We start from the raw sequence: 13,659 nt of genomic DNA on the forward strand, positions 1-13,659 counted from the left end.
GGTAGCATGTCTCTGCAAGCTCAGTGAGTTTCTGTTCATTAAGTGCCTTCCAAAGACAGCTTACCCATATTCAGATTCAAGGATCAACAACTGAATTGTTTTCTATGTAAACCTCTTGATGAGCTGTCAGTTGTGCTATTTAAGTACGAAAAGGCCTTGTTTAAAACAAAGCTTCTTCAACCACTTCGAACAATTATGAGAGAAAGAGAAAGGAGGAGACTGAATCCGTGAGGAACTGTTCTATTGAAATATACAAAACATCATTTGGCAAACATCCATTTTTTTTCTCATTAAATAAGATAGAATTACTGAATGAAAAGGCATTCCATTAGTACAAACAAGCAAGCCATCAGACCTTAAGTTTATACACGGATGAGGCAAATAGAAGATGCGAACTTATTTTACAGGTAAAAAGATTGAGAAGCAACAAGCTGTGGGATGCAGCAGGAGGAGCTCCAGTTAGCTGGGAAGTTAAATTAACGCCTTTGCAGAAGGAACCGTTATGCACTGAGGTGCAGATCTCATTTTGGGCTGTTGCACATCACACGCTGAAGTAGTAAAAATGGATGGAAGTTTCACCAATAGAGCAATTCCTTCCAGGTGACCGTCCCACGTCTCACATCAAAGTGAAAGAGAGCTGAGCAACATCTAAAAGGAAACAGCTTCGAGAGAGGTGAGAGCTTACTGTGAATTCCTGCCTATGATATATAAGGCCACACGTTGTTCTGGGCTAATCCCTCAGCGTCACCAGTGCAGAGCAGTGACGAACATCCATATCTATGAAGTATGAAGAAACAGCATTTCAATATTGCAGCTGTGACTCAGTGAGATACTCAACTAAAGCTAAGCTTTTGCTTTTAAAACACCACTTGATCTGAGTTTTCAGAGATACTTCACTGCAAAGCAAGGCAGCAGATGCTCGAGCATGATTCAGACGCATTGTGTGCTGCTCCAGAAGACTACATATATTAGCTCTAGTGTCTTTTCCCATTCTTACTAAGCTAGGAACACAGCAGCTGCAGAATGAGTGCACACTGATCTCGCAGTCGTTGCTAGCATAGGTGTTCCTGCAGGTCACCTCCTGTATTCCCAGGTGAATCTTTGCTTTGCGACTATGCCAGCTGCCTTCAGAAAGAACTGCTTGAAGCTGTGGTGGTGAGGCGCCTTCCAATGTAAACCCTGAGGATCAAGAACATGAGGTCAGTGAGCATTTGGTTTCAGCTCAGGAGGGACGAACAGCCTGTGAAAGAAGGTGTTTTTCATTATCAGATTACAAGTTATATAAGTTACAGGCAGGGCAGCAGCACCAGCTATAGCAGAGTGCCCAGCGCAGCACTCGGCCTTTGGTTGCTTTGAAGTTCACGCATACCCTTCTCTAACAAACACTTCCCAGACTGAGTAATTCTTGTGTAAGCTGCTCAGTTTCAGGAATGCAGGAGTCAGAGATGAGCATGGGGTCATCAACAACAGCGCAGCACTTTGGGGCCTTCCTTAAACCAAACGTTTTGATTACACTTTTTCTTTCATCCGGTGTTGGTAACCCATTGGTTGTACTGCCATCTTCATGGGTCTGGTGTTCTGCAGTCACCATTTCCCACCTTGCTTTGCTTTTACAGCTGCCCTGTGGTTTTGTTTTCCTTTGGGGATTAAAGCTCATAACTCCAACAGAGCTGAGAAGTATGTTGGTATCAGCACAGCTCGTACTTCACTCTTGATTTCACTGCTCTTTAATTCTTTTGAATTCTCAACTAGTAAGAGGAGCAGAACCACAGGCAAATAGCAGACCCTGAACAACCAACTGCTGTACTTACATGGTGAAGAGCACATTTATTGCTCATTACAAAGAGGGAATGGGGAGTCGGGGTTTGACCTGAGAAAACATGTAAAGGAAAAAAAGCCACTAAAAAAGCATAAACGTACCCCAGTCCAATGGCGAGCAAGTGGGAGAGAAGCAGAGATGGGAGGAAAACCTTCAAGAACTCCGCTGAGAAGATCCCCCCTTTCTTCATGACGCTGGTGTTCCTCATGCTGAGCGTGGCTGTGCGCCTGGGGTGCTTGAAAAGGAATTCCCTAATTTGGAGGAAGAAAATGCAGTCAGAACATTCACGTACACGTTTCTACCTGTGGGTTTAACCGCTGTCAGAGCTCTCTACAGCAGCTCTCCCAGAAGCCCTGGGGGCACTCACTTTGGGGGGATGTTCTCTGGCCTGCTGGACCAATCCCATATCCAGTCTGCGTTTTTCTTCAGGAGCCTTTCTACCTCTTTCCTCCTTTCAAGGAAGTCCTCTTCAGACTGAAACAGAGAGCAGTGATCAAACACATGTAACTGTCAGCAGTGGGAAGCAGTCCTCCAGCAGGTCTGTTCTGCAGCCAAGGCTGTACATGAGGCTGGACCTGCAGCTCGCTTCTCCCACCTGCAGAACCTTAATCCAGCCAATACACTGGATTGTGTATTCAAGTGAACCTTATTTAGTTTAGAAAAGCTACCCAACTTTTGGGATGGTGTTGGTGATCCCAGCTCTGTGTGCACGTGTCTGTGCAGCAGAAACCAAACAAAACAGCCACTTTGCTACATGGGAATGCAATTTCCTGTTGCTTACATGCACGCTGAATGAAGCAGAGCTCATGCAATAAGAGCAGTATCTGGTTATAGAAGTGAAACAGCTGCACATACGCTTAGCAATGCCATAATGTTGTCCAGGCAGCTATTTCTGATGGTTTTCCTGAGATTATTTGATCTCAAAGTATTGAATTAACCCAAGGTGGGAAGCTCTTTCAGACATCCCTGAAAGAGTCGTGGAGACAGCGAGTTTGGGATGAAGGAAGGGGCCATGGGACCAAGCATGTTTTATGCCATGTTGAGAACTGATAAAAGCTACGCTGGTAAAAGCTGGGCTGTCAGTTCTGGACAAGAGAAGGCTGAGAGGTTCTGCTGTTCTGAGTGATTCTGCTGCCATTATCCTAAGAGTTCTTTGCTGAAGTCCTTATGCAGAAGGTGAAGCTGCTGGTTTCCTACTGCTGGGTGTCAAACAGCGACAGGAACAGAATTTGTTCTCCAAAGCAAAATGAGACTCTTACCTGAAAGCTGTTCTTTTCTCCACTGCTGTGGCTCTCTATTTCCAGAGCTCTGTGGCTGTCCAGAGGTGTCTGGGAACGAGGAGGGCTTGAAGAAAGAGAAGAACAAGGGAGAAGGAGCTCCATAAATCCTTTATGCCACCATTTTTGGGATGACTAAAAGCTAATGAGCAAAGCTTGTATGCACAGCTGCCCTGAAGAGCTGCAGCACCCTGACCGTAACCAAAGAGATCCATCTGTCACAGGGTGACACAACACAGCCACCTCACCCACTCCATCTCTGATCTCCAACAACCTGCCCTGCAGAGTGCTGTGCCAAGGTGACTTCCAGCAGGGCAAAGGTAAGCAGTGAGGCTGGGCTGTTGGGCTCACACTGCTCCCTAAATAACCTGGGCAGCAGGTGATGCCTTTGGGGCTCAGTTCAAACAAGGCAGGTGAGACAGGGAGGTTCTGCATCCTGCTGTCTGTTTTACTTGCAGTAAAGCATTTGGTTTACCTGTCACAATGGGAACTTTCTCTGGAACTGCTTCTTCCAGACTCATGCTGAGCATCGAGCAGTATTTTCTCCATGTCACCATTGTGAATGGAGATAGAAGCTGGTACTTGTTCTTGGCTGGCCGCTGTCACGCTGTTTCCATTGCTATTTCCATTGCTGCTGAAGTGAAGTTCAACCCAGGAACCTGTTGGGCACAATGGAAAACACAACCAGAATAAGGCTGGCTGCTCTGCCTAAAGGCACGCAGAACATGAGACTGCTGATCCTCCCCAGCGTGACACCGCAGGAGGACACGCTCAAGTGCCAGCATCTGTAACCCAGTGAGCACCACGCAGTGCCAAAGCACGGGGCTGTTTGTGTGAGCTGCAGTCCCAGGGAGCAGAGCAGGAGCCCGGAAGCACATTGTGTCTCCTCCTGCAAACCAAGGCTTTTATTTTAGCTCAGAGCTGCACGTCGTTTGTGTTGCTCAACACAGGCAACATCCAAAATAAAACCACCCAACACAACAACAAGCTCTAAGACTTCCTGTGCCAGTTTGTTTACTGATTGCTGAAAGCATTTCAGGCCGCAGCCTCCCATAGCTGCCGTCCGTGGCCTTTTCTCTGTATGGTTTGCAGGCGTTCCTGTTGAGCAATAGAGGACGTGCAGCAATGCCCCCGTCACGTGCGGGCTGCCTGCGCTGTGCTTAGTGCAGGTCACATGTGGCTGTTGTTTTGAAGAGCGCTCCGAGCTGCAGCTCCGGGCTAATGGTAACCAACACACGGGACGGGACAGAGCTCTAATGTTGCTTATAGATCAGCTCACAGCACAGCTAACGCTCAGTTCTATGACTGGCAGTGGAACCTGCCTATACAACACGTTTACACGTGCTAATAACAGCGCAGGCAGACAGATGCGTTCTGCAAAACGTGTGCGGCAAAACTTGCCGAGTTTTGGTGAGCGCAGCAGAAGGGCACGAAGCAGGAGAAGCGGAGATGCGGTGCTGCTGCTGGAGGCACAGCTCGGGGCAGCACAGCAGTAAAGGCACACAGAGCGGGAGAAGCAAAGGCAGAGATTGAGGGAAATAGTCAGTCAATGGGGAAGGGCGTTTTGGAAAGCACAGCAATGAAAAGCCAAACACTGAGCAGCCCAACGGCTCAGCCTGCCGAACGGCACCGCTCCGTGCCGACAGACACAGCGGGCGCAGAGCTCCGGGCACAGCCCGGGACGGCCCGTTCTGACGGAACGCGGAGCCGCGCAGCCCTACGCGGCCCGTTCCGTCCTCGGGGCCCGTCCGAGGGCGCGCCGCTGCGCTCCGAGCCGGCCCAGCGCTACGGAACGGCCCCGCGTGCTGCCGGCATGACAAGGCGCTTCCATCGGCTCCGGAGCCGTCCGCGTCCCCTCGTGCGACCCCCACCGCCCCCGGCCCGTCCCTCCCCACGGCCCTTACCCTGCAGGTTCTCCTCCTGCGGGCTGAGCCGCGACATGGCGCCGCGGAGCTACGACCGTGGAGACGCGCAGTGCCGGGACTCGGAGCGGCTCCGCGCTGCCGTCACGGCCGCCCCGCTCCCATTGGGCGCCGCCGCTCCCCCGCCCTCCGCGATGGGGCCGCTGGGGAGGCGGAGCGCCGCCGTGACGCCGGGGGGGTCGCGTTGTTTCCACGCCCGCTTCGCCCCCCGGACGGCGCCGCACCGGCCGCGGGTGGGCGCTGCGCTGCGCGAGGTTCGCCGAGCTGGGAGCGGATCCGCGCAGCTGCGGAGGACGGGAAGCTCCGCTCTGCTGCGCTGAGTCCCACGCGGCGCCGTGCGGGGCGGCCGGGCTGGACGGAACCGCTTCCGATCGCAGAACAGCGGGGTCTGGTATCGTAACCGGCCTTGGCAGCTCCCAAATTCAGAGCCTGAATGAGAATCAGTTCCTTCTCTTCTCGAGCAGCGACTGAGGCGTGGCAACCCGAGCAGAACTATCGAGCAATTGCTCCAAGTGGTGTCGGCGTGGGTTGAGGGCCCCATGGTTGCACACGAGCACGGTGGCTGCTGGGTTAACTCACCAACAGGGCGAGGTGTGAGCGGTTGGAGCAGCGCCCTTCCTGCTGCCACCTGCATGCACAGACGCGGTTATGGGCTCGTAGCAGTGAGGCTGCATGGGTTGAGGGCCGTTCTTCTTCTGAAGGGCTCGGCTCCTCACAGCGCGCTGCTCCGCCCGGAGCGAGGCAGAGATGAGCGCTCTGTCCGCCTCGTGGGGAAGCCCAGCAACTTCATGCAGAAACAAAGTGAGCAGAGCTGTTAAAATGTTGCAAAGCCGCTTCGCAACCAGGAGCTACATGTAACCTCTGCACCTTTCTGGTTTGCTGTGCTACACCGGCAGAACGAACAGGGCAGAGGAGAGCTTTGAATTAATATTAAATTCAATTACAATCAGAAAAAAAGTATCTCAAGTTGGTGGGTTAAGGTATCATTCATGTCGTACATCATGGAACCATAGGATGACCTGGGTTGCAAAGGCCCACAGTGCTCACCCAGCTCCAACCCCCTGCTGTGTGCAGGGTCACCAACCACCAGCCCAGGCTGCCCAGAGCCACATCCAGCCTGGCCTTGAATGCCTGCAGGGATGGGGCATCCACAGCCTCCTTGGGCAACCTGTTCCAGTGCGTCACCACCCTCTGGGGGAAAAACTTCCTCCTAAGATCCAACCCAAACCTGCCCTGTCTCTTTAACACCATTCTCCCTTCTCTTATCAGATCCTGACATTTAAGACCAAGCTTTGGGAAAGGCTGCCATTCCTTTGTGTGCCAACTGTTCCCTGACTTTGAAAACTAATTCTGCCAACCATGGGCCGGAGTCTGCCCTGCCTTTGGTGCTCTTAATGGAAAAATAAAGGCAGAGCAATGGGTGTAGCAATATGCTCGGAGAAGGCTGCAGGGAGACCTCAGTGTGGCCTTCCAGTACTTCAAGGGAGTGTACAAACAGGAGAGGGAATGGCAGTTTACAAGGGTGGACAGTGATAGGACAAGGGGGAATGGGTCTAAACTAAAGGAGGAGGGGTCCAGACTGGCTGTAAGGAAGAAGTGCGTTACAGTGAGGCACTGCATGGGCTGCCCAGGAAGGTGGGGGTGGTCCCTGCAGGCAGCCCGGGGCAGGGGATGGGCTCTGAGCACTGATGGAGCTGTGGGTGTCCCTGTGCATTGCAGGGGGTGGCACCAGGCGGCCGTTCTGCAGGTCCTTAACAGCTGTAACAGTATTGTTTCTATGGTTCTGTGGTTCCCGCTTTGCTCCGCAGCACAGCGATGGGCTCCTGCACACCCCCAGCACGCGGCACAGGCTGCCGGCTGCTCCCAGTCCCTCGCACGCTCCGGATCTTCACGCCAATTCGACCCTTGCTGGGAGAGAAGCTCCGTCTGCCCCCGTCCTGTTCCGGATGCGATCCTCGAGCTCCGCGATTCAGCTCCAAACGCCATTCCCGGCTCCGGGATCTGCGATGCGCAGCAGCACCGCAATGGCTGCGGGCGGCGCCGCGCTCCGAGTCCCCCCCGCGCCGCTCCGCCCCGCGCCGCCCGCAGCCGCCCCCGCTCCGCTGCGCGCACATCGCGCGGCTCCCGGCGCCCGGTGATGCCGCTTATTGCCTTCCCTGCCCTCCAAATGCTCCCCCGGACGCACCGATGAGCGGGTTCTCGTCTGATTCCGCGTTTCAAGAGGACACAGATGGAAAAGATACTCTTATGCGGCGGGGATGGATCGTTGGGTTTTGCCTTCCGCAGTTTGATGGTGAAAAATCCCTTTAAATCTGCCCGCTAGGAACAGCCCGCAGGTTTTAACCCGGAGTGCGGAGGAATGGCAGTGTCCTCAGGTAGAGCAGGCGGGCAGCGTGCACCATGATGGAGCGTGCCTGCAAGGTCAGTTCCTATGCGCGTCCGCGCGTGTAAGTGTGCATGACGGGTTTGATATATGTATGCTATGTCTGAATCGTGCGCTACGGACGGGCCTTGTATAATCCGTTTTCAAACGCCCTATTTTTCCACTCGGTGCCGTTTATTCCCCTCCCTTCCCAACCACTTTCTGTCCGCTGTGGTTAAGGCTGCTCTGCTCTGCGGGTTTGGGTGTCAGAGGAACCCCCCGCGTTCAGCTCCGGGGCTGCAGCTCCAGGCTGCGGTGTTTGTCAGACCCGGCCGACCCCACGGTGTGCGATGGAGCCGCTGAGAGCCGGCTCTGGGACTGCAGGGACATCTCCGGTGCTTCAGGGCGATGAAGGCTGTGATGGATGGTTGTCGTGGGGGAAACTGGCTCGTGGGATCGTTAAACTGTTGATTTGGATGCATCCTGTTCCCTGCTCCGTATTGCGCACACTGCATACCTTGGGGGCTGCTCGGCAGAAGCACTCGATCTGTCCAGCTGCCTGCTCCCCTGCTGCTGTCGGCCTCATCATCTCACTGCAATCCCTGTCCCTCTCAGGTAACTCAGCGCTGCCTTTACTAAAGCAAGCACAAATTATGGAGCGAATGCATTGCAGTCAGAGCAGCTCTCGCGTGCCGTTTCTCAGATGGTGGCACCTCCAGAGGAGCGCATGCACTGCAGCACAGCAGTGTGTAGGCAGGAGGTTCCCTGCTGCCAGGCCTGCCGTGGTTTTAACCCAGTGCCTCTTTTCCCTCCACTGTTCCCGGTCAGCACACAGCTGGCACTGAAGGGCGCTCAGGAATGAAACCTTTGGTAGCGGGGATGGGGCCCAAAGGTAAATTCAATGGCTGCGGGGTGCAGGAGTGCCTGGATTGGGGGAAGCTGCACCTGCCATGAGGGCCTGATGGAAAAGCTGGCAGCTGGTTTTGAAGGGGCTGCTGGATACCTCTGGGATGGATTGGGGACCTGTGTGCCTACGGAGCATTTCCTCTTACATATCCCGAAAGTGGTGGCTGTTGACACCTCCTACTTTACAGATCTTTACAGAGTTTCCAGCTGCAGTCAATTGACCCAAAGAATATGACTCTGTGTCGCTGTTTTTCCACTCGTATCTCTCGTGTATCTCATCTTTTGTGTGGTCTAATAGAGATGGGAGAGGAGAGAATGGCTTTCAAATAAAGAGGGGAGATTTGGTTGGATGTTAGGAAGAAATTCTTTACTCAGAGGGTGCTGAGGAGCTGGAACTGCCCATGGAAGCTAAGGATGCCCCAGCCCTGGGGATGCCCAAGGCCAGGCTGGATGGGGCAGCCTGAGCTGGTAGGGAGCAGCCAGGCCATGGCATTGGGTTGGAACTCGATGACCTTTAATGTCCTTCCAATCTAAGGCATTCTAGAATAAGTAAAGGCCTTTAAATAATGATCTTCTTTACAGTGCTTTCTCTTTAGAACATTTCTTCTGTTACCTTATCAAGTGCAGCCCTTCGTGCACAACAACAGTTTAAATGAAGCAATAAAGCAAAGCGGGTTCTGAATCCTTATGTAGATTGATTGATGGAGCTCCTGGATTGGGGCACAGGTGGGTTCCACCCCACTGCCTCAGCTGTGGGGTCTGACAGAGACAGCAGCACCTACACGAGTGGTGGGAAAGCAGCTGGATTTTAGGCTGTGCTTCAGGTTTCCAAATTAAATCATTCCTTTAATCCTATCTGTTTCTCCAGACCAAGCCAGTAGCACTGATCTTCATGCTGAGGAAAAGGGGAGCTTACTTGTCCCTGGAGCATTAAGTGCTGGCTGTTATCAGTGGTAGAACACCACACAAATTCTGTAGGGTCCTGACCTGGGAAGGTAATCCCCTGTTTTCCTTTGTCTCTGACAGGCAGCTCCTCTGAAGTCGGATAGACCTGAATCCCAAAGATCTGAGGAATGCAATATAGTTCAGTAGAAAATAGTCTAAGGGAGAATGATGTCCTTATCGTTCTTTTAATCAAACTCCTTCAGCTCCACAGCAGCCCACTACGCACTATCCCAGGAGCTCAGGTCAGGGACTGTTGGCAAAGGTGACCCTGAGGAGGGAGGATGTCCATCATCCCACCAGCATCACTCCCAGGCTGGGCACAGCTCAGCTCCAGGCACACGCATTGGTTTGCTGTAAGCGCAGTGGGCACCATGCTGCACTGCTCTGCAGGCAGCTCTACCAGGTGGTCATCTGACCTTGGCAAGGTCAAGTGCGATTGGGAACCTCATGTATCTTCATGCTCCAGTGAAAAGCATTCAGTTTAAGACACAGAAGGTGCATTTTCTGTCCTGGTAAGCACAGTGCCTCATCTCCTGCTTTCTCCTTTGGTTGGCCCCGGGGCTCAGCTCCATCTTAGTGTGGTGCAGCCATGCCTTGAGCCCTGGGCATCCCCATGCTACCCAGAACCCATGCTGTGCTTTGCTCATGCTGACTGCCTGCAAGGAGCCGGGTGCTGATTGCAGAGCTCAGCTGTGCAGAGGGCTGCAGCACAAGGTGCTGCTCAGGCCATCAGCCTCTGGTAACCCAGGCTCCTTTGTTTCAGCACTTCTGGTACAGATGGAACTGATTCAAACCTGGGGTTCTGATAACAAAAGTGCTTTTCTGGGAGCTGGACTCGATGATCCAAGTCGGGGTGTTCTGGTTCTGTGATGCTCTTTGGGGACTGCTCGGTTTTGACACACGCATCCTGAGCTGCAGAGCGATGTGTCCCCTGGCACGTACTGTCAGTAAAGGGCAGCATTAACCAACCCCAGGTGGCACATGCTGCATCTTTCTGGGATGTAAATCTGAAATAAATCCCGTATTGGTGGCACCCAGTTACAAATACATTGCATGCAAAGAGCCTGATTCTGCTGCTGCCGAGTCAGTGTCAGAAATCTTACTGACTCCAGGAGACCTGGGATGTGCCAGAGAGAGAAGAAGATGTCTGAAGATGCACACACCTGCACTAGCTGTTAGTAAAGCTCTGACACCACAAGAGCACTGGATGTTTGGGTAGGACAATCGTAGGTAGAGAATCTGTGCATGTATTTTATTGTTGCTGCTGGAGCTGATGTTAGCTCCCTTATCAACAGGGCGTTTGAAAGTGCAATGCAGTCTGCATACAGAATGTAGATATAAACATACAGAAGTGCTTCATCTGAAGGATTCTGGGCTCAGGGTGTGTGACGTGTGCCAGAGGGCTGTGCCCACAGGGAGCACCCTCAGCACAGGGCACCAAATCTCCTGGGAGAAGAGTGGGTGGCAGACACAGGGAGGGCAGAGATTCTCTTGTTGTTAACGTTACCCTTATCACTTGCAAACTGTACTTATAGATACAATTAGTTTCACCTCTCCTTAATGCATATTAGAGTCTTTTGCTATTTATAGCAATACTGGTATTTAAGGTCATGCATCAATCTCTACCTAACCCCGAGCAGCAGGCATGAGTTTCATAGAATTATAGAATGGTTTGAGTTGGAAGGGACCCTAAAGATCATATAGATCCAGCCCCTGCTGTAGGCAGGGACACCTCCCATAGCCCAGGGTGCTCACAGCCCCATCCAGCCTGGCCCTGAATGCTTCCAGGGAGGGGCATCCACAGCCTCACTGGGCAACCTGTGCCAGTGTCTCACCACCTCCCAGTACTGAATCTCTTCCTGATACCTGGTTTAATAAATCTACCCTCTTCCAGTTTAAAGCCATTTCCCCTTGTCCTGTCACTACCTGCCCTTACGAAAAGTCCATCCCCAGCTTTCCTGTAGGCCCCTTCAGGTACTGGAAAGCCGCTCTAAGGTCTGCCTGCTGCCTTCTCCGGGCTGAAGAGCTCTCTCAGCCTGTCCTTGTAGTGGAGGTGCTGCAGCCTTCTGATCCTCTTTGTAGGCCTCCTCTGGACCCGCTCCAACAGCTCCATCCCTTCTTGTGTTGGATGCTCCAAACCTGGTCGCAGTGCTCCAGGTGGGGTCTCACAAGAGCAGAGAGGCAGAATCAGCTCCATCGCCCTGCTGGTCGCACTCCTCTGGATGCAGCCCAAGATACAGTTGGCCTTCTGGGCTGTGAGAGCACATTGCTGGCTCATGTTGAATCTTTCATCAATCAATTCCCTCAAATCCTTCTCCTCAGGATGGCTCGTAAGCCAGGACTTTTCTGGTATTATGACAGATAGCAGAGAAACCAATGTCAGTGTGATTAATACACAAACAGGATTCCCACCCCTATTATAGCAACAGCAATGTTTACTACCATGCATGGCAGCAGCACCCTAGGACTGACCCACAGTCCAAACCATGGATGGTGCATCTTCAGTACCACGTGCAGAACATCATAATCATCCAGTTTAAACATGGCCAAACAGCCTTATGACAGTGTGATTATTCCATAATGGTTATTTTTCCCTTTAGAAAGGCTTTTTGAGATGCTAATGTGGAAAATCATCTGGCTTTTCTCTTCTTCTGTTTGTGTACTTCTGGAAGCTTATGGCACCATGACAGAACAGCACTTTCTAAATGGGCTTTATGGCACTCAGTCAGGGCAAAGTGAGTTTAATGCGGTCAGATCTCAAGGTAACTCCATCAGAAGCAGATGGAACATTGCATGGGAACCGTGAATGTAACATTTCCTGTATTATAAAGGATTGATCTGTTCATGTCACGGAGACCACAGACTCGGGGAGGTTGGCAGACAGATGACAGAGACACAAAAAGGGGCTGAGTTCTTGAAATGGAGAAAGCTGGCTAACACGAAACATTCCCTTTCTTTGCTCTTATCTGAAGGTGATAAAATAGGAATATCTATTTCTGTGTCTCAGGAACTAACGGGCACACAAAGCTCCTCTGATCCCGGTATTCCTGCAACACCAACACAAGTCAGATATGGTACAATTAGAGAAAACCTCTCATCCAATTCTGTCATAAGGAATAAAAGCTGCCTATTAATGGCTGACATGTTTTTATATGTGAGCTCACATAAACTGGAGCACTGAACTGACCCAGTTCTTTATTCTTATGGCTCATAAGATGTCTTCTCTACGCTCCTTCTAAATCTGGCACGGCTGCTTCCATAACGTTGGCTTTTTATAGATTCAGGGCTCATTTTCGTATGTGATATTTTCTTACTCCATCTGAAAACAAATATCAGCAAAGCGAGCTCTTGAGAAATGTGAAGGCGCACTGGAAATGTAATAGAACCACCCAAAGCACAGATTTTTCTCTCTGCCTTAAAGGCAAAGCTTCAGATTTTCTTACATAGAGGAAAGAAACTCTCCACGCATCCTCAGCAGCACCACGTTTGTGTGCTGGGCCAGGCAGGGATTTTCAGTCCCAGCCTTTGTCTCTGTGGAGGACTGCAGTGACAGCATGCTGTGATATCTGGACTTCAAACCAGTCCCAAGGCAGCAAGTAGTGAGTGTTTGGCCCATAGCAGCAGGTCCCCGTGGTGATTATGGGGTGCTCACTGGTGCTTCTATCATTACTTACTGCTTACGTTGGTAGCAAAATGAAATGGTTGCTCACAGTGCATTGTTATCATTTACTGATATTGAAACTCCTTGCGTGCTAGGTAAGGCCAGACGGCCTCGCTGGTTCCTGGGAAATGCTTTAGTGTTGGATGGGAAGTTTGCTTCTCATTTTTTGCATCCAAGGTAAAGTCAGAGGAGACACAGGAAAAGGACCCGGTGCTGTTTGAGTTCAGCCATGCCCACAGCCGCTGCTCCCACCATTCAGACCGCTGTTGGAGACAAGGCCATGGGTATGAAGCTGTGCAGTCTGCTGACTCACTGCAGGGATCTCATTGTGCCCAACCATCCTCAGGCTGCATCCTGCCTTAGCAGCAGTCAGCACAGCGGCTGATTGCCCACAGGTGCCCCTCATTAGCTGTCAGTTACACAGCAGGCATAGAGCTGCTGACCTGATAGTCAGCACATCGTGGCTGGGTTGGAATTGGCAGCTCTTATAAACAGGGAAGTGCTGCAGATCTCTTTGTTTGGTAGGGGGTCTGGCCTGATGAGATCTGGTTATCACAAAGTGAACTAAAGCATAGTGGAGAAGCAAATGGGAAGTATCACTGATGTAAAGGATGAAAACAAGAGGAGAAGTTGGCACATGCTGGGGCTGTCCCATGAGGGAAGGGCTGGTTCAGTGCAGTACCTCACTGCTGGGCAGCATCTCTAAGGCCAGGGTCCTATTTGGGTTGATCCAGTGATGCCCCACAGTGTGGATGGAAGGTTCGGAA

At 51.8% G+C, this 13,659-nt stretch overlaps 2 protein-coding genes across 32 annotated transcripts in view; one reads left to right on the forward strand and one right to left on the reverse strand.

Annotated features, from left to right (window-relative positions):
* Positions 1-224: 224 nt before the first annotated feature.
* Positions 225-5,158, reverse strand: BNIP3 (BCL2 interacting protein 3). The gene is made up of 6 exons (XM_072340493.1): positions 5,001-5,158; positions 3,572-3,755; positions 3,079-3,163; positions 2,187-2,293; positions 1,921-2,070; positions 225-1,179 (listed from the first exon to the last, which is right to left on the reverse strand). Exons 1-6 carry the CDS (start codon positions 5,035-5,037, stop codon positions 1,128-1,130), a joined length of 615 nt encoding a protein of 204 aa, XP_072196594.1. The 5' UTR covers positions 5,038-5,158; the 3' UTR covers positions 225-1,127.
* A 1,946-nt stretch (positions 5,159-7,104) lies between these two features.
* Positions 7,105-13,659, forward strand: part of JAKMIP3 (Janus kinase and microtubule interacting protein 3) — a 50,076-nt gene continuing 43,521 nt past the window's right edge. For 13 of the 31 annotated variants that reach the window (XM_072340506.1, XM_072340495.1, XM_072340517.1 and 10 more), the window contains exon 1: positions 7,105-7,439. The gene's annotated coding sequence lies outside the window, so the exon portion shown is untranslated. The remainder of the gene's footprint in view (positions 7,440-13,659) is intronic. The other 18 variants (XM_072340528.1, XM_072340519.1, XM_072340529.1 and 15 more) reach the window with 4 other exon arrangements.

Source organism: Excalfactoria chinensis, chromosome 6, assembly GCF_039878825.1.
Source record: "Excalfactoria chinensis isolate bCotChi1 chromosome 6, bCotChi1.hap2, whole genome shotgun sequence".
In the NCBI taxonomy this organism is placed as follows: Eukaryota; Metazoa; Chordata; class Aves; order Galliformes; family Phasianidae; genus Excalfactoria; species Excalfactoria chinensis.